The 21457-nt window shown below is 39.0% G+C and overlaps 1 protein-coding gene across 2 annotated transcripts in view; it reads right to left on the reverse strand.

Moving 5' to 3' along the window:
• FBN1 (fibrillin 1) overlaps nt 1-21457 on the reverse strand; it is a 234186-nt gene that overhangs the window by 18357 nt on the left and 194372 nt on the right. For both annotated transcript variants that reach the window (XR_013993368.1, XM_081048809.1), the window contains exons 45-55: nt 20897-21022; nt 18298-18414; nt 13627-13755; nt 12891-13010; nt 10337-10462; nt 5981-6130; nt 5537-5602; nt 5132-5248; nt 3227-3346; nt 1534-1656; nt 830-961 (exon numbers count right to left, since the gene is read on the reverse strand). Coding sequence is in view for 1 of the 2 variants with exons in the window: in XM_081048809.1 (XP_080904935.1) it covers nt 830-961; nt 1534-1656; nt 3227-3346; nt 5132-5248; nt 5537-5602; nt 5981-6130; nt 10337-10462; nt 12891-13010; nt 13627-13755; nt 18298-18414; nt 20897-21022 (1326 nt within the window). In the remaining variant the exon portion in view is untranslated. The remainder of the gene's footprint in view (nt 1-829; nt 962-1533; nt 1657-3226; nt 3347-5131; nt 5249-5536; nt 5603-5980; nt 6131-10336; nt 10463-12890; nt 13011-13626; nt 13756-18297; nt 18415-20896; nt 21023-21457) is intronic.

Here is a 21457-nt window from a genome sequence, read left to right on the forward strand (position 1 = left end):
TTGAATAATTTCTCCTGTATTTATTATCTAAAGCAGAGGTGAGGAAACTTCTTCTGTAAGTAATAGTAATACTATAGCATTCTGGATAATATATAGTAAATGTTTTAGGCTTTGCAGGCCATATGGTCTCTGTTGCAACTACTCTACTCTGCTGTGCCACTGTGGCATGGACAGCAGATATGGACAATATGTAAACGAATGGTTATAGGTATGTTCCCATACGACTCTATTTATAAAAACAGGTGGTAGGCTGGGTTTGACCCTCAGGCTGTGGTTTGCCAACTGTTGGTCTAAAGTTGTGGTTTTCAATGCTGGATCCACATTAGAATAACTTAGGGAGTTTAAAATATCATTGTCTGGGCCTCACTCTTGACAAGACCAGATTCCATGGCGGTAGATGCCACTAGTTTAGTGCTATTCCTGGTTCACAGGAACATCAGTGCTCAATGTCAGGGTGCTAGTAGCAAAGTTGGGTCAATAGCGAGATATTCCAACGTGGTGGAGCAAACTGATCCCAAAACAACACAGGAGTATAAAAAAGTGAAGGAAGGAAATAGAGAAAACACATGATGTGTCAATCCTGGCAGCAAAATGGGCTGAGAGAGTAGGCAAAACCCAGCTCAGAGGGAGAGAGTGACAGTGCTGGTGGAATTCATAGAAAATTAAGAAGCAAGGGGACCACTATGGAAAGTTGTGACATGAGGTTAAGAGAGGCAAAATGGCTCTGGCCAAGAAGAACACAATGGCCATAAGGACTCAGAGCCCAGGTCCCTTTTGTCCTTTATCACTGCCGATTCACTCAGAGCTCCCTGTGCAGGAATTCTCTTACCTACGCAGCCTTCTCCATCCGGTGTCCTCTGATACCCAGGCCCGCAGATGCATATGTACATGCCAATGAGGTTCTTGCATTCCATTTGTTTTTCAGCACAGTCGTGTTTCCCCTCTTCACACTCATCCTCATCTGGAAAGAATGTGCAACCACAAACTTATTTTAAAAAGCTGCATTAATTCCCTGTCTTTAAAACATGAAATGACATTAAGTAACCTATTTCCTTTTGCATTGTTGGACACTGGCCTGCTAAGAATGAAGAGCCTTCTAACCACCTTTGAACTTGATGAAGAAATTGCTCCCTAATTAACTGGTAGCCTCTGCAAAAGCAGGAAGCATAATTTCTAATTCTTTTTGGTGAATTGAATATTTCTGTCTCAACGTCTTCATACTGAACTTCTTGAATGTGGGGAAATGCCTTCTTTTCTTTATATCGTCACATTTGCAGAATGGCTGTCATGCAATGCAGAGTGAATTATTATAAAAGAGATATGCAGTGCAGGCTTCAGCTCAGCTGGATGATACCCCAAGCTACAATTTATGATGAAAAGTAGCAGTGATAACCCATATAATGTCTATGGACGATAGCAGTGTTCCCCAATTCTCAGCCCTTGTCCATTACTGGAAACTTTGGAGGGACATCTCTCATCATAGATAGTGTTAGAGCTCCTTAGCTTAGATGACCTTGAACATAGATGTCTTACCTTTGCACATCCTCCTGTCTTCTCGCAAAACATATCCAGCAGGACATTTGCATTCATATGACCCATAAGTGTTCACACATCGGAAAGCACAGAGCAGAGGATTCTGGGCACACTCGTTTATATCTGCAGCAGAAAGCAGTGAGAAAATAATGCATCATAGATATAAAACTGAAACAAGAAATAATACTTTTACCAAAGCTTGAAACGCTTTATTCTTATAAACATGGATGGACCGAGTAGTTTCTGGTTTTCAGGGAATTATAAAATGCGTTGGTTATTTTATAATTGGCATAAGTAGGGTGACCACGCATCCTGATTCTCCCAGCACAGTCCCAGTTTATGCTTGTTGTACTTATGTAATTATGCATGGTTATTTAGGTGAATGAGAAATGACAGGTCACTCTATATAAAGGGGTCTTTCCTAAAATTCTGGCTTTGAAGCATCAAGTTGACCACTTGCTACTCCCAAAGTCACATGGAGTGGGGATCAGTTTTATCCCATTTAGCCCAAACGACTGCCAAGTCAATTGTTATCAGAACAGAAGCAGATCCTTCCAACATTGTTAATCACTACGCTTACTCCACAGAAAAGAGGCTCCTGTGAAATAACAGTGATTCTTATGCCCAAATAGTGTTCTGAACTATTTTACACTTACAGAGATACTTAGTTCACACTGATGCCCAGATTAGAGCCTTAAATAGATAGGAATGAATTTACCATTAATGAATCAAAGTAATTTCTGTAGATTTCATAGTTAAAACCATTCAGAATGTGTTTTGGGAGAGCAGGGTTAAAACAGACCATCTTGACTACCATCTTTCTCTGTAAGGCCACTGATGAGGACTGAGAACCTCAGTGAGGTCCCAGATTGTGGTTTAGTCACAGCCTTTAAAGATTCATCAACAACTTCCACAGGGGGTCTCAATGGGTCATATCTCTAATAAAGAGCTCGCTTTGATACCAACTTTATCCTCTACCTTCACCTCCCCTTCATCTTTCCCTGGACCAGTAGTTCTCAGCCAGAGAAAGCATCAGAATCACCTGGAGGGCCCGGTGGGCCCCACTTTTAGAGTTGCTGATTCAGGAGGTCTGGGATAAGGCCTGAAAATCTGCATTTGTAACAAGTTTGCAGGTGACGCTGATGTGGCTGGTCCAGGGACCCCCTGTGAGAACCACTGTTCTAGACACATCCTCCCCTTTCCTTCTTTCTGTACATCCTTCCAGGCTTAGAGCTATTGCTTAGAGCAACCTCTTTTGCTATGATGGCTGCAGGATGTTGGTGGTTACCTCAGTGTGCAGATGTATCTATAAATAGAAAAGAAAAAGAAGAGAAGAAAAAGAGTATGGGAGATAAAAAGAAAAAGAAAAAAGAAGGGAAAATGGAAAATAAGAAAGAAGGTAGCAAACAAGAGAGGTATTGTATCCAAAAATTAGCAGTAGGGAAACACCACCAAGAACTCTGCATAATCTGCAGCATAACTTGCTCGTGAGCCACATACAAGTTTTTCAGATAATCCTTGCAGAGAGGAGGCCACATACACAGAGGAAAAAATGATAGAATGGCCCATCAGGCCCAGATATTCTTTATTCTATATACCCTGAGTGGTACTTAATATTAAGAACTATAATCAACCAATGGTTGTTCCCATGATCAGAACATGTAAACAACTATTCTGCGTTTAACGGACTTACCTTCACAAGTCATCATTGGACCAGGCTCAAATCCCTCCTCACAGGTGCATTCAAAACCTCCAATCACATTCTTACAGGTTCCGTTTCCACAAGGATTGCCCACAGAACATTCATCAGTATCTGCAAGTGAACAGGAGTATATTCAAAACACGATGAATTGGGAGAAAATGGGCTTGGGATTCAGATAATACCTTTCATTCCATCAGAGTACTTTGATCTGTAATGTCTTGCTTTATTCTCATTCTGTCCTTGCAAGAAAGGAGTGTATGTGTCTTACTACCACAGGTATGTAGCTGTGAAATTTGACTTGGTAAGTGGCAGTGGCAGTGACAGTGACAGTACCTGGGCTTCTAGACCTTATAGTGCTCTTGTCCATGAGTTTCTCCAGCCTCCCACCTTGTGAAGAAGTAAATCTTCTACTGGGAATAGATGCTCAAGGGGTTAAGACAATGCTTTTTCACAAGTCAAAAGTTTTCACTTATTTAAAACTAGAAATACATCTCCAGTTTGGTCTTACATTACATCACTCTCCAAGAAGTCTTAAACATGATGGATTTTTGCCAGATATAAAGTAGAAGACTAAACTTACACAAAATAAGAGACCAGAGGTTAAGCAAAATTAATACACTGGATAAAATCAAAATTCAAGTAGATTTTGTTGATTCTGTTGAAACCAGATGGTTTACATTAGGAAGAAGAAAGGCTATAAAGAAATATGTTTAGGGTATGATCTCTCTAAATAACTCTGGAGAGAGAATAAGTCTTACCAAGGAGGTCTAAAAAATATATTTATGCCTCCATCCTCCTAGAACCCTCATTCTGAAATATCTCTTGGGGAGAAGATCTTCCTTCAGGAAAAGAAAAGTGAAAAATAACATTGTGTTTTAGCTATGTAGGGCATAGAAAAGTAATGGACTATCACCAAGGGTTCTGTCTTATGTTGGGTTCTGAAGTCAGAAAGCGAAGACAAGAAAATATGGTAGAGAGACCCTGGGTGAAGAGGCTCATTTCTCAAGTATGTAGTAACACTGACTGGAGATTTCAAAGAGAACACATTGACCACTTTGCTTTTGTTCTGCTAAGAAATTGCATTTCATTGTCAAGAATGTTATATCTCCTTCAAGTTAACAAAAATGATAATATCACTAATTTTTAGAGCTTACAAGGTACTTAGAAATGATTTAGTCCATCTGCATAATATTACAGTCAAAGACCTAGAAAGGCTTAAGAGCTTGCTTAAGCTCCTACAGCCATCACTATAGCTGAAATCTTCATACCCTGATTCCTTGTATGGAAAGAGCACTTTCTAATGTACACCGACAAACCCTTAGCATTTATACCATTATTATTTCAGGTGTCAGATCAATAGACAAAATACGTAGATTCAATTTGGAGTTAGTGGGATTAAGAGGTCAAGTTCAGCCATAGAAGCCATTCTTTGAAATTTCAATAAGAAGGTTACAACAAGAGGAATTACACTGGGTACACAGCATTATATTACAATGTGTAATAAAATCTGGATAAATTTTGTATTTTACATATTGAGAGAATGAGATTATGACCATTAAAATTTCTTTTGTATACTTCACAAGTCTTTCATTATAATATTGTCCTTTTCACTGTGTCTTCAAATGTGCCCAGTGTCTGTCTTCCCCATTAGACTGTAAGTAAGGTCCATGCAGGGAAGAACCAGGTTGGCTTGGCTCACTGCTGTCGCCACATTGCCTAGCACAGTGCCTGGCACACAGTGGGGACTCAGCTCATATTGATAGATAAATGATACGTGAATGAATGGACAACACACAGTTCTGCCCCACTTAGTATGTATCCTTCCTCATGTCAATGCTGAATACCTTGATTTCTAATTTGTAAAATCCCAATAGAAGACACTAATTTATTACTCACCCACACATTCATTCCCTTCCAGAATGTAACCAAAGGGACACTCGCAGCGATAGGAGCCATCTGTATTGATGCACTGCCCATGTTTGCAGACATCAGGTTCTTTGCATTCATCCATATCTTAAGAAAATGAGGAAAAAAATAGTAAATAACAAGCTTTTTTTAAAAAAAACCAAAAACCACAGAGGTAAATTATGATCAATTTCATGTGTAATCAATGAAATATCTATTACAATACAGTATTACAAATACGATACAATAGTACAATTGGTATCTAAATGAAAAGACAAAAAGTAGAGCTTATTTTTTCAAGGAAGATATAGAGAAATAAGAACTGCTGGAAAAGGGCAAGGAGGAGGCTCATTGAGAACATTAAGAAAAGCTGAAAATCCAGCATAGGCCACTCACCAACTGCTGAATCATCAGGTCCCACAATGATTCCACTTCCATAGGGACAGATCTGGCGGAAGGCCTCTGTGATGGAGAAGCACACTCATTAATAGATAGGCCAGTGGCAATAACTACAGGCTCCTCCCCAAGCATGGTGTGGTGGCCAAATTGCCACATGCTGCACATGTTGGGAAATGACGAACGAGACAAGCCCAGAAACCAGAGACAGTTAACAAGGCTCCCAGAGCTGGTATGCATACTACTTGGCAGCTCTGGTTCATAAGGTAATTCAGAAGCAAGTAACTACCTGGCTCCTGAGGTAAAATAATTTTAAAGAACATTTTGATTAGACTTACAACGAAATGAAATTGTCTTATTTTCTTGAAGGCCTTCAGTCTCATGTATTTCATGGCCAGTGTGTACCTTGAAAGGCCCAAAGGGAAATGCAGATGGTAGACATACCATCGGGTTCAGTGGGACACAGCTCGCAGGGATCGCCCCAACCTTCTCCCTTCAAGGCACAGCAACATTCCTGTTTGGAGTGATTTCTGGATTTGGGTGATGAACACTTTCCTCCTTCAAACTTCGCATAACAGTAGCTCATTCGCAAATCTGCAACATAAATTCAAGAGACCTTTCAGTTCTGTCTTACTAAATCATTATTACATAATAATAGTGAATAAGAAACAATACATCCTATTTTTTTTTCAAACTGGGGAACAATTTGTTTCTCCAGCTCCAAGTCGTTGTCCTTCAATCTAGTTGTACAGGGCGCAGCTCAGCTCCAAGTCCAGTTGCCATTTTCAATCTTTAGTTGCAGGAGGCAGCCTGCAACTTTAGTTGCAGCCCATTATCCCATATGGGAATTGAACCAGCAACCGTGTTGTTGAGAGCTCGTGCTCTAACCAACTGAGTCATCTGGCCGCCCCACAATCTATCCTATTAAATGTGTTTCCTTCTCACTACTATAGTAATAATCCTTCAGTGACTATAATAATAACTGAGCTGAGATCTTTAAAGTCACAGGGAGCTTTTGTAGTGAGAGCTGATGAACAAATCTATGTGGCTTTCACGTTAGCCAATTTTCCAAAATAACCTGGTGTGAATAATAAAAATGAACAGTGTTACATTTCAAAACTGACATCATCAGTGACTTTAGGATGGAGACATTCAGAGATGGAATCATTCATAAGATCCCTTCACTGATAGTTCAGCTTAACATATGTTTTGGATAACATTTAGCAAGTACACTAGGTTAAGGTAGATCTCCCAGTTCTAGTACTTACTGTGTGATTCATATCACACTATGCTGTTTATGCTGTGTCCCCAAGCCTTGGAACCAAAATAAAACCTCAGATTCTAGGCACAGAGCAAGTAACGATGTGGCAGTTTTGTAGACTGGCAAGAATACAACACAATGGCCATTCACTGAAGCAGCTACTCATGAAGGTGCTGTCTACAAAATGCATGTGAGGCTTTCTGCAGATTTTATATACTCAAGCACACACACAAAAACAGAAGCTTGTTTAGCTCAACAGAGAGAAGGAAGGTAAAGAGGAGGGCAGGGAGATGAGTGGATGGGAGGGAGAATAATCTTTCTTTCAAAGAACATATTTCTTTAATATTGATTATTTCTTGGTGACTCCAACATGGAATATGGGATCTAGTTCCTACAAAATTCTCCAATATTGCTTGACATAATTTTGGCAACTGACTTTTCCATTTCTTGTGGAGTAAATTGGGTGACTCTAAAAAGTGAGCTCATCCAAGAGCCTGGAGTGTGTTTTCCCTCAAACTTGACTTCCAAAGCCTTGCAAACTCCTCTCGAGTTACACAGAGCTGAGAATCTGCAGGTTTTAAGGAAATGTTTTCATATCCATTTTGCACAATTTCGCTTTCTTTATTTCTGATCAGGTCTGCTCCCCCGGCCACTGTTTTTCTATCTCAAGTAGCAGATCATTAGAGCCATTTCTGTTAAGATAATTTCACCAGCTTTTATTTCATGAGAAAGGAGATAATGTAAGAATAACTGAGTTGCCAAAGATCATAGCAGGAAAATTTTCATGAATTAAAGTGAAAATATCTATCTTTCTGTCTGTCTCTCTGTCTGTCTGCCTGCCTGCCTATCTGATTTACCAGGCTCTGGTAAGTCAAATTCAGTTGACTTCCCTACTGAACTTGTTCAACTTTTTCAAGCAACTTTTCCAGATAAATTATCTCCCTAGTTTCTACTCCACTACCACATCTGGTAATGGCCGGGGCCTCACAGACACCCTTCGCTCAACTACTCTTCAGATGGTCAAGAGCAATAAATAAAAGCCAGTACTTCTCCTGTAGCATGTCTGCCATCCAAATGTCTGCTTTGCTGAGCAGCTTCAAGATTTAACAAATTGTCATTTCCCGAAGGACATGTTTTGATTTGCTTTATTCTTTAAGTTTATTGTTACATACAACGTTTTGTGTTTATTGGTCCTGTTTTTACTATTTATGCTTACAACTGTCAAGATATAACTTAGCAATTACTCACAAAAATGTCTCAAAAACATATTAAAACTTAATTCTTTCCTTTGTCTTCCAGCTTGTAATGTTTCTTGAAACCTAGACACATGCATGCTCTAATACTGGCCTATTAAAATTCTCATTTTCTCTTTGTTTTATCAAAGACCCTGTTCCACACCCCAGCCCTGTCTCCCCAACACCACTCCACCGCTGAAAAAATCTAGACATTACATAGAAGCTCAGATACATGAAGTTTAGGGTAAGCCTGAGTGACAAATTCCTTTCACTAACCTTCATAAGTGGGAGTGGCTCATTTACATCGGTGACCTTCAGGTGCCAGGATTATCACATTTGTTCCTTCAAAAACATTATCTGTAGTTCCATGGAATTTTCTCATTTCATGGGCATTAGAAGCCAGACTCCTAATTGTCATCTTATTAGAAAAATCCAGCTCTTAATTTCCTGGCTCCAGAAATATCTGTGCTCTGTGATAGATTTCCACTTGCTTGTGGTGATTATCTAGAATGGGTTTATTAGTCAAAGGTGTCTTGCATTGACAAAGAGAGCTGTGCTTGCCCACATACTTTACGTAGGGTTCGCTAGGATGTCTGTTTGCCAATCCATCTGCAAGGAACCCTTCCTGATCTTCGAAATTTCATCAGAACTACAACAGCCACTTTCCCTGCTTGCATTCCTCAATTCTGGCTCTGCCTCTTGGAGCTGAGTATGTGTCAGGGCTGCTCACAGCTGGGTCAATTCTTCCTGCAGCTTCCTGCAGCGTTAGCTTGCTCTGTGACAGGCCAGTGCAAATTGAATTAATAGCCTATGAGTTTCCTCTGGCCTGCCACATCGGCAGATTCACACCTGGTTTTTCATTGCTTTTTTTCCAAACTCAGGCCAAGCAAGCCAAAGGCACACAAAAACGAGAAAGTAAGTATAGTGCCCGGGTATTAGACTAATTGGGAAATCACTGCATAAACTATATAAATGTCCTACCACTATGCTGTACACCTGAAACTAATATAAAATAATACTGAATGTCAACTGTAACTAAAAAAAATAATTCAAAATAAAAATAAAGACATGGTTCTCACCCTTAAAACAAAACAAAGCAAAACAAAACAAAACAAAACAAAACAAGGGACTATACAGTGTATCTGCTTGCATCAAGCACCACCCCACCCACCACCCCAAAATCCACACAGGCTTCTGACAGCTACCTATAAGAGGAAACCAACCAGCGAATTCTCAACTCTCCCCTTTCTTACTTTTAAATACTAGGTAACTAAGGAACATTGTAAAGTAAAAATCTAATCAATTAGAATAACAAGAGTCTATGAAACTAACAAAGCTTTGTCATATATTCAATAAAATTGCATAGCATTTTTGTTTAAAATGAGAAAATTGAGCTTCCAAGAATAAATGACTTGCCCTAGGCTAAAGATGGCAGGGCTGCGACTTCAGACCCAATTTCTGCAAACTTAAGTGATATCCATTGCCTCTTATTTGGTAATATGGAAGCCAAACAACACAAACAATAAAAAGAGCAAGAAAAAAAACTGAACAAAACAACAACAAACAACCAAAAAAGCACTGGGGTGGGGAGAGATATGTGTGGTTTTGCGGGCTTTTTTTTTTCTTTTTTTCTTTTTTTTTTTTTGGTCCTGAATTCATTAAACTAGCTTGTAAAAGTAGATAGACACACAGTTGCATTGTTTAGTAAAACCTAAACAGTTTTCTGGGACATAATATACTGTGTTATGCAACCCCTTTTGATTGTTTTTTGTTGTTTTTTTTTTAAGTGCACAAGTATTATTCCTGAAAACAGACTAAGGCCCAGCAAGAATCCTGGTCAGTTCAAATGTATTTTTATGTTTCTTAGAAAACTTGTGAGGTAAGGGATGGGCACTATACCCTGGGGGTACATGGCGAATCTGCATTTTTCTGTCTGGAAGTCCAGGTTTGGGTGCGTATTTATCCAGGTTACCTAGTCAGTGGCTGAACTTCCCCCTGGCTTTGCCAAATTCAGTGGCTCGTGGCTGCTCCCCCAGTGAATGACATATCAGCAGCTGTGTTCATAGGGGAGAGACAGGTTTAAGTGCCAGGACAGTTGTACAAGCAACCATAACTCGATGGATGAGTTTTTAACCTTAAAAGTCAAAATGAACTTTCTGACATATGGGAACCATTAGACCTCTAGGAGAATAAAAACTCGCCGTCATCTCTTTCACAACGAATAAAAGCTTTGCCACGTTTTAAAAATAAAACCACAACACATAAACAGAGTGATGAAAGTCTAAAGCCTTCAAAAGCACTTACCTTGGCACCTTCTACCAGTGGAGGACAAGGAGAACCCATCTGGACACAGACATTTGAAGCTGCCTTCAGTGTTACTGCATGTACCCAAGGCACAGATTTCTGGCTCTTCAACACACTCATCAATATCTAAAAGAATTACATGTGGGAAACAAAGTCAAAACACAAAGGAGACACCATCAGGTACCAAATACAAAATGTGGAAGTACAAAGTGCATCCAACTTTTAAAGCTCTTCCAATCATGAAGATATTTTCCTGTATCATAATGTGATGGGTAGACTTCTAGGCTGTGGTGTTTAAAAAAGTAGCTTTGACAGTTCTTGTAAAAATGGAAGCTGTAAGTACCTCCCATGGGATGCGATGAGAAACATCTCTCACCCAGACTGAGTTGCTTGGCTAATAAGAAAGTTGGAGTAATTTCATTTCACCCTAAGCTAGGAAAGAAGCAAGAAACTCCAGTCTGACTTCACCACTGCACACTGAACAGAAGCTCTGAAATTTTAAGTGTGGTGATAACGAGTTGCTCAGGGAGAGATCTATGCCTTTGAACCAAATTTATTTCCCTCCACTCATTTACACTGCTTTTCTCAATACCTTATGCTAGAGCCCTAAAACTATAAAGTTTACAAGGACATGAATACTTATGAAAATAATTCTATGCAGTAGGAACTAAAAATATCACAGAAGAAGAGGCCCGAACTCTCATTTGCAGGTTAATTTTTCTGAAGACACAAAAATATTTTCCTTATATATGCTATAGTTTTTCTTTCATCATACAGATAATAGGAATCTGATACACTTAGAATTGTGGTACATTTCTTTTATCATCCTAATACATCTTAGCTACTGTAAAAGGGTGATTAAGGGTGGTCCACGGTAGCGTTTGATTGGCTTGGGTAACCATATGCCGTAGTTTTCCAGGAAAGTCCTAGTCTTATGTCTGTTAACCTGGCCTCATTATTAATGGAACCCTCCTCAAAATTGTCTTTGGTTTGGTCAATAAATTACATGATCACCCTACTTATGGAAAAAGTGTAGCCATTGTTTCCATAGATTTACCCATCTTTTCCCCTGAACTTCAGCAGGAATTTGTAGTGAAAACGAGGTAACTCTTGATTCTCAGCCATTCTCTTTTCATGGAAATACTTTTTTGTTTTCAGTAAAACACATATCTCCTGTATCTTGGGCTTTTTATTTTCATGTTTGTGTAAAGAGTTCTACCCACACCAAAATCCGCATTACACAACTTTATTCCCACAAGGTCCAACTAAAGGGAAGTTGAAGAATTAACTTCTTTATCTTCACTTAACATTGCAAATGCCACATGACAGATATTCTAGAAATGTGCAATGCAAAGTGATTATCTTACTGTATAATGTAAAACCAGCCTCTTCATTACTTCATGTTATTACATTGCATTTATAATTACATCATGTTTCCTGTGGTTTATTAACAAATCTGAACTGCTGATGATGATTGAGTTGCTCCATTTCCACACTCTCTCCACTGTAACATCCAACCTTTTCTTAAAAGGAAAGCCAACTTTTGTAAAAATGCTCAAACATTTCTTTTCGGTTGCTGTTTTTGTTGTTGTTAGGTTCTTTCTCTTATAATAGAAATTAACCTTGAAATGCTGACTTCCTAACAGTGGGGAACAAAGATTGTAGCATGGGCACAATCTACATTGTAGCATGGACTATTCACAAAGTTGTTTTCTTTCTATACATTTCCATGCTGTTTGTTCTAAAATAATTTTGCATTAATCATGGAGTGAATAAAGCTGACCTTTAATAAAAGTAAAATAACATGTTTAATAATTTGCAGTTAGGCCTAATTTTGATTATATGTTTTCATTTAGAATAGTATCATTTGACTGTGATTTAAATTGGATATATAATAAAACTTATCATTGATGACATTAAAAGTGGAGAAAGTTATTACTAATCATGGATTAGATGCAGTCCTGTTTAAAGGTGGGAGCATGGACTAGGTGAGTTCTTCAGATCCTTTCAACCCAAGTTACTTATGAAGTTCTGGCAATTAATGGCCTTCATTTAATGCAATGACATATATATTAAGAAAGGGAGTACTATAAAATTTGCTGAGAATATATTTGTAGTACCACACTTCCACCTTTGTATAGGTCAACACAACATAGACAAACTATATAGCCATATGCATCCAACCTTGAATGTGGTCACTTAAAGATTTTAACGGGATCAGAAAGCTATTTTTAGTTGCAACCTATAGGCACTTAAAGACATGTAATCCAGGATTTTCCACAAGCTGCATAAAAGAACACTGAAAAAGAGTCAGGATCATATGACCCCCCGCCCCCCATATGCACAGAGCACATTAACATCATCAGGGATTAGCATGAGAATTAGATGTTCTTGTCTTACCATCTAAGTATGAGGCCATAAACTCACCCTCTGCCCTTGAATTTGATTTTGACACAGAATTCCAAAATGAAGACACTATCACAAAAGCTTTGACTTTGATAATGCCAGTGCAGAAACCAATACTGTTTGTTTCCAAATATTGTAGCCCTCCTACCTTCACACTTGTCATTTTGTAGACTGTACCCAGGTGGACAAATGCATCTGTAAGACCCATCCAAGTTCTGACAGGTGCCTGGTGCACATTTCCCGGGTTCTAGAACGCATTCGTTGATATCTGAAAAAAAAAGAGACAATGAAGGAAAAGGTTTTCGCAGGCATGATTTCCAGCAAGTAATTAAAATTCAAAGAAACTGGAATAAAATCAAAGAAACACATAAAACGAATTAAAGGCCACAAAACTCTACCATGGAGAACAATTAATGACTGAATAAAAATAAATTTTATCAGCTTTCAGAAGTGTGCAATATAGTGACCATACTTTATTTGACCTCCTACAAATTAAACGTTTCCAGAAGAGTGTAGCATGTGAAAAGTCAGTGGGTACAAAGATCTTTGAGAGCAGCCAAAAAATTATATAAGAGCTTACTACAAATCTATTGTGAAGAAAAATTATAAGAAAGGGAATTACAATTGTTTGTAGAATAATTTAATTGTATAACTCTTAAGTTGAACAGTTTAACTGTTCTCTGTGAGTACAATGATTTAATTTTAAAAGATAAGGGCTAAAAGTGGGGTGTGTATGTGTGTGTGTATTGCAGAATTACTGTAATTGTACTCTGATATTTTTTGTCCTCCAGGCTTCCAGAAGGAAAGACTGTGATAGATACTGCACAGTTCTTTGAGCGGTCTTCGGGGTGTTCTTTGGAGGGTCTTGCTGAGGCAGTACTCACCCACACAGGTTCTCCCATCTGGAGCCACCTCATAGCCTTCATTGCACTGACACTGGAAGGACCCCACTGTATTGATGCACTGGCCATTTCTGCAAAGGTTCCCATTTCCAGTTGCACATTCATCAACATCTGCCAAACAAATATCATTTGATATATTCCAAAGGAAATGTCATAATCCCAGTAATGATCAAAACTTTTAAAGGGAAAAATACTGGTTCTGAATTTCAGTGGCCTTTGCTGGTTCAGCAAAGCATAAGAAATTCCAATGAAAATCTAGCTTGTAATAATAGATCTGGCTTTAAGTACCTATCAAAACCTAACATATTACACAATTATATTAATCAGAGATTGATAATTTATATTAGAATTTCATGTGAGTTTACCTTAATCTTCCTTTAGGTTTAATTTTTAAAGGTGAAAACTGAATTACTAATATACAATGCAGCTGAAGGCATTAAATACTCCCATAATTAGAATTAAATAAAATTAGTTTCAAAAACAATACAAAATTTAGTTCATTACCCTCATTTATGAATAATGTAGCATGTTTTATACATAGATTTTAACAGATTCAATAATTTACCTCTTTTAAGACAGGCTATAGAGAAACAACTAGACAAATTGTTCCACGTTATTCATGAATTATATAATTTCTACACAAAGAATCACTTTTGTATATTTTAAAATGTAATCAAATCCATTTATTTAATTCACAGCATACTAGATATAAAAATTATAGCTGCTAATAAGCACTTTGAAAAGTAATACATGTACTTACATTTAATGCACGTTTTGACATTTAAGCAACACAATCTGTTTGACAAGTCTTTTAACAAATTGTCATGCATAAGATGGCATATATAAAGAGAAAATAGCCAGCGACAGATCCAGTCAAGATGATGGAATAGGTAAACATTGTGCTTATGTCCCGTCACGACCACATCAAAATTACAACTAAACTACAGAACAACCATCATTGAGAGTCACCTGAAGTCTAGCTGAACCAAAGCCTTACAACTAAGAAGCCAAATTGAGACTGGTAGGAGGGGCAGAGAGATGGAATGGGCTGGTCCCACATCTGCATGTGACCATTAATAATTGGGATGGACATCTCAGCTGTGGAAGTCCACCGCGTGCCCAGCCCCCAGACGAATGAGGGGACCCAGCCCCAGAACAGGCTCCCTAGCCCAGGGTTTCACTGCCAGGGAGAGAACTTCTGGCTGTGAGAACCAGTGGACATTGTGGCTGAGTGAGATGAGGGTGGCTGGAGTCCCAGGTGTTCCTCCTAAAGGGACTGTGCACAGACTTACTTGCTAATGGACTCACTTGCTCTGAGCTTCAGCACTGAGACAGCAGCTCAAAAGACACCAGGGTCATAAGTATGGGGAGGAACTGAATTGTCTGCCTGCAGGACAAGGGCTGGAGGGGCAGCTTTCTCCCAGATGGAAGAGCTGGTAGAAGCTATTGTTTCTTTGTTGAGCCCTCGCCCCTCCTGGTGTGCAGATGCAGGCGATCACTATGTCCATCAACCTGGCTAACATTGTTCATTCGCCCTGATTTCCTGAGACTCTGCCCACCCATCTTTCAGGCCCACCCAAGCCACTCCAAGTGGCTTTTCCATATAAATGACGTGCCTTGATTCATGCTGTGGACTTTTCTAAAATCTCTCAAAGGTTCACAAAACCCAAACAAGCAGCATCTGACTTCGATGTACCCTGTACCTCTGGCTGAACAGCCCTGGCACTAGCAACAGCCAGCCTTGGCTTGAAGCTTGGCTTCATGAGGCACCTCTAAGCCCAGTGTGGGCAGCAGCCATCTGCGCATTGCTTTGTGGCTCATGTCAGGTGGTCCCAGGCAGGGTACAGGCTGTGGCTGAACTGGGACTATGGTGGGGACCCTCCCAGGAAGCACCGGGAATGGCAGGCCCAGTGGCCAGCTTTGGACTCACCTGGAGCATTACCTGGTGGCCTCCAGGGATGACACACTCGAAGGGCACACTAGAGCCCTGCTAAAGTGAATCCTGCTCTGTCAGCTCCTGCACAACAGCTTGTCCACTGTAGTCATGGCCAGACCTCACAACTAATCAGCCCAAGGATCAATCCTTCCCACTAATGTGCAGACTGCAACCAAGGCTCAATTACAACAGAAGGGCACACACAACCCATGCAAAGGGCACACATGGAGCACCCAGTTCAGGTGACCAGGAAGATTGTGCCACTGAGCCCCACAGCACATCTACTACATAAGGCCACTCTACTAAGACTGGGAGATATAGCAGACCTACCGAATACACAGAAACAAACACAGGGAGGTAGCCAAAATGGGGAGACAAAGAAACATGTCCCAAATAAAAGAACAGAACAAAGCTCCAGACAAACAAACAAAATGGAGACAAGCAATCTACCAGATGCAGAGTTCCAAACACTGGTTATAAGGATGCTCGGTGATCTCAGGGAGAACTTCAATAAAGAGACAAGAAAAATAAAAATGGAGATAGAAAACGTAAAAAAGAACCAGTCAGAAATAGAGACTACAATAACTGAAATGAAGAATACATTAAAGGGAATCAACAGTAGATTAGGTGAAGCAAAGGATTGAATCAGCAATTTAGAAAATAAGGTAGCAGAAAACACCTAATCAGAACAGCAAAAATAAAAAATAAAAAAATGAGGATAGTTTAAGGGGCCTTTGGGACAACACCAAGTGGACCAACATTTGCATCATAGGAGTACCAAAAGGAGAAGTGAGACAGCAAGGAATTGAAAACCTGTGTGAAGAAATAATGACTGAAAACTTCCCTAACCTGACAAAGGAAATAAATATACAAGTTTAAGAAGCACAGAGTCCCAACCAAGATGAACCAAAAGAGGCCCACACCAAGATGCATCATGATTAAAATGTCAAAGATCAAAGACAACGAAAGAATCTTAAAAGCAGCAAGAGAAAAGCAGTTAGTTACCTACAAGGGAGCTCCCTTAAGACTTCTAGCTGACTTCTCAACAGAAACAGTGCAGGCCAGAAGGGACTGGCAGGAAATAGTCAAAGTGATGAAATCAAAGGCCTACAAACAAGATTACTCTACCCAGCAAAGCCATCGTTTAGAATCAAAGAACAGATAAAAAGATTCTCAGACAAGAAAAAGCTAAAGGAGTTCACCAGCACCAAACCAGAATTACAAGAAATCTTCTTTAAGAGAAACAAAAAAATAAAAAATATGAATAATAAAATAGCAATAACTACATATCTATCAGCAATTACTTTCAATGTAACTGGATTAAATTCTCCAATCAAAACATAGGGTGGCTGAATAGATAAGAAAATAAGACTCACTTCAGATCAAAACACACACACAGACTGAAACTAAAGAGATGGGAAAAAGATATTTCATGAAAATGGAAAAAAAAAACAACCAAGCAAATTGTGGTAGCAATACTTATTATACCAGACAAATAGACTTTGAAATAAAAGCTATAACAAGAGACAAAGAAGGATCCAGTAATCCCACTTCAGGGTATTTATATGGAGAAACCTAAAACACTATTTAGAGGGTACGTGGTCATACATATATTCATTGTTGCATTGTTTACACATAGGTATTGTTGCATGGCCAAGATGTGGAGGCTGCCTGGGTGTCAATCGATGGATGAATGGATAAAGAGTAGGTGGTGCATGTATACAATAGAATATTGCTCTGCCAGGGAAGGGAATGGGTTCTTGCCATCTGCAGCGGCATGGAAGGACCTGGAGGGAATTGTGCTGAGTGGAGTAGGTCAGACAGAGAAAGACAGATGCAATGTGATTTCACTTATATGTGGACTCTAAAGAACAATATAAACAAACAAAACAGAAACAAACTCATAGATACAGAGAACATTTTGATGGTTGCCAGATGGGAGGGGGGTGGGAGGTGGGTGAAAAAGGGGAAGGAATTAAGAAGTACAAATTGGTTGTTACAAAGTAGTTATGGGAATGTAGGGTATAACATAAGGAATATAGTCAATAATGTTGTAATAACTATGTATGGTGTCAGATGGGTACTAGATTTATGGTGGTGATAGATGGGAGGTGGGTTGGGGGGGCAGGGTGAAAAAGCTGGAGGCATTAAGAAGTACAAATTGGTAGCTACAAAACAGTCTTGGGGACATAAAGTAAAGCATAGAGAATATAGTTAATAATATGGTAATAACTATGTATAGGGCCGAAGGGTACTAGACTCATCAGGAGGATCACTTCTTAAATTATATAAATGTCTAACCTCTGTGCGGTACACCTGAAACTAATATAAAATAATACTGAATGTCAACTGTAATTGAAAAATTAAAAAGGAGGAGGGAGGATGGAGGGGAGTGAGAGGTTCAAATTTCCAGGTGTGGGATGGACAGGTCATGGGGATGTGGTGTACAGTTTGGGGAGTATAGTCAATAATATTGTGATAGCATAGTACAGTGTTGGATAGTTGCTAGAGTTACCATGGTGATCACTTCTTTAGGTAAATGGGTGTCGAATAACTATTGTGTATAGCGGAAACTAATATATAATATCTTATGTTAGCTATATTTTAATAAAAATCTTTAAAAAAAAGATAGCCAGCACATTGGAGATGACACCTGTAACAAAGAACACATATAAAACTGTCTTCCTTTGGTGTTGGTGACTATTTTGCACACTCACCTATACAGTCATTGTTGTGAGAAAGGATGAAACCATGATTGCAGCGGCAGTTGAAGGAACCAATTGTGTTTCGGCAAGTTCCATTCCCACAGGCATCTCTTTCACATTCATTTATGTCTAGTGGGAGCAAAGGACATAGAAAAACATAATTATTAACAAAAGAAAAGGTTGTATAGTTCTGGGGTGAAAGGGCAATTTAGGGTTCACAAAGTATCATATAGAGGCTGACAACTTCTTGATATTGGTATTAGTTCCAGCAGTGGCAGCTCCCTGTGAGAAACCAGCAAAAGACAAGGTTCTAAACCTTGGGAGCAAATCCTTTCCTTGATTGGCATGTGAAAGGAGGCAAGCTAAGGACATGGGAACTGGACAAGAATTTTTATTCTATTCTATTCTATTCTATTCTATTCTATTCTATTCTATTCTATTCTATTCTATTCTATTCTATTCTATTCTATTCTATTCTATTCTATTCTATTCTATTCTATTCTATTTGGGAAGGGGAACAGGACTTATTGGGGAACAGTGTGTACTTCCAGGACTTTTTTCCAAGTCAAGTTGTTGTCCTTTCAATCTTAGTTGTGGAGGGTGCCGTTCGGCTTCAAGTTGTTGTCCTTTCAGTCTTAGTTGTGGAGAGAGCAGCTCAGCTCCAGGTCCAGTTGCCAGTTGCTAGTTGCAGGGGGCGCAGTCCACTATCCCTTCCGGGAGTTGAGGAATTGAACTGGCAACCTTGTGGTTGAGAGCCCACTGGCCCATGTGGGAATCGAACTGACAGCCTTCTGAGTTAGGAGCATGGAGCTCTAACCGCCTGAGCCACTGGGCCGGCCCCAAAATTATTTTATTCTATTTACTTCTAGAATTCTCCACCCTTGCCACTTTTCTCAAATATTTTCACTTGCAAATGGAAAATTTTATGCGCATCTGGGTCTTGATTTGCTGCCACCTTTGGCAAACTTCAGCCTTTAAGATTCTCACGCCAGTTTATCAGAAAGCAGTGAGACGCCTGATATTACCCTGAAATCAGCAACACAATAAATGAGCTTTCTAAATCACCTGACATTTCAGATATCTTGTCCTTTTTCCCAGCCCACCCCTAACCCACCACCACTTCCACCAAGATAAGAGTGACTTATCCCACTCTCCTCGACTATCCCAGTGTGATGGCATTTAATTTGACTCTTCTCATACACTCCTGCACGGTTGTTTGTCTTTTTATTGGTCTATGACTTTTCTCATTGACTATTTTGTAAAGCTACTCAGCATCTTACATGTCTTTGCATCTCACCACAGCAGCTAACATCCTTTTTTTATAAAGAGTAGGTGTACATTATAATAAAGAGGGAATAAGACATTAAAATGAAAGAAAGTTGATACTGCTGGTTTGCGAAATTAAAGCAGAACGAGGAGGGCTAGGATGAAAGGAGGGAGAGGGAGCAGAAGGTAACACCTCAGGTAATAAAATGGAGTGTTCAGAGCATTTTCTTTCCTTTCAAATTCTGGACATGAAGATGAATTACCTGTGGTCCTAAACCAGGAAGCTATTGCTAACCCCAGAGTGACTCCAATGTGTGTGTCTGCGGTGGAAGAGGGCATCTGATGAGTCACTCTGCCAGCAATCAAGAGCTTCTGCCTTGATTCATTTTTAGCCAAGCTAAGGTAGAGCAAGTTCTTTGGTAGGGAGGTGTAGGTACTTCAGGGGAAAGAGGGAGAAAGAATTGTGGGCAGCGTCACATTAATATGCAGGGTTTAGTTCCCCAGTGATGAGGAGGGCTGATTATACTCCTTTAATTTAAAATTTGTTTTCTGCTATGAAGCCAAAACTTGACGAGAATGTGCCTGAATGGATAAATCCAATTACAGCCAAAGGCAAGCACTTTAAACATTACTCTTTAATTGTTCTTTTTCCAGCTGTGAAACTGATTCATGTTCATCAAGTCCCCAGAAGACTTAATGGATGTTGAAAAAGCAGAAATAAAAAGGAGGTAAAGGGAGAAAATGATTACATATTTGAAGTTTATTCTAAGTCAAGATCCTGAGTCAGTACTGAAACCAAAAAAGAGATTTGAAATCTTGAGCTCTTTTCCTCCTGAAAAATGATTTTTTTGTTTGTTTGGTTGTTGTTATTTTTTTGTTTTTTGGGGTTTTTGTTTTGTTTTGTTTTGTTTTTTGCCTTTGTAGGATCTGTAAATTTGCCTTTGAGGATCTGGTACAAACTCAAAAAATGCTCATACTCAAACACTCAAAAGCTGCACTCTGTTCTAGTAAGGTAAACACACATAAATATTATAAAAAAATAATAGGCTGTTACCATTAATAAAAAGTAATTTGTTGTCTAGCTATCTTTCTAAGTTTATCCCTTAGTCCAAAGATTTTTTTGAACTGACAGCCCAATGAATATCAAGGAAGGGGTTTATTCTGTTCAGATTGCCAAAGATTAAATACCAAAGCATGTTCATGCTACATGTCTGCTAGTGGTTTTATTTTATAAATAGCAAAATGACTACCGAAAGGTTTGGTATGAAATGTTGTATACATTGAGATGCAAACGAATATTTCAATAGGATATGAAGAAAAAATGAAATGATAATCACATACTCACCCAAACACATGGTTTGATCAGCATTTGTTTTAAAACCAGTGTGGCAAATGCAATAAAAGCTTCCAACTGTGTCAATACACTGTCCATGGCTGCATATGTTGGGAATTTCTTGACATTCATTGCGATCTGTAGATAAAAAGCATCTTAAATATCTGAAGTGGAAGATGAGAAGACAAAATTGAATTGAATAACTTACCTCTAAGTATTGCTCTCAGGATTAATCCTAGCTCTAAACTAAGCCAATAAAACAGACGCTGGCATTATATTTCCTTGTGCTTCAAAATTGGTTAAAACTCACTCTCATTTACTGAGCATATCCAGAGTAGGTTAACAATACACGAGAAAATGAAAAACAGGGGCACTATCCAAAAAATGTTCTGAAACATGAGAAAACTTAGAAGTAGAATGGGGAAGAAAAATCCAAGCTGGGAAATAATCTGTTTTGATTGTTTGTGTAAAAGCAGCATCACAGACTGGGGAATTAATTGAAGTATTTTATCTAGTCCAGATTTGGTGCCTCAAATCATTGGCCCTTCACAGCTTCCTTTGGAAATTTATATC

The sequence above is a fragment of the Rhinolophus hipposideros genome (assembly GCF_964194185.1).
Source record: "Rhinolophus hipposideros genome assembly, chromosome: 5".
NCBI classification, from domain to species: Eukaryota; Metazoa; Chordata; class Mammalia; order Chiroptera; family Rhinolophidae; genus Rhinolophus; species Rhinolophus hipposideros.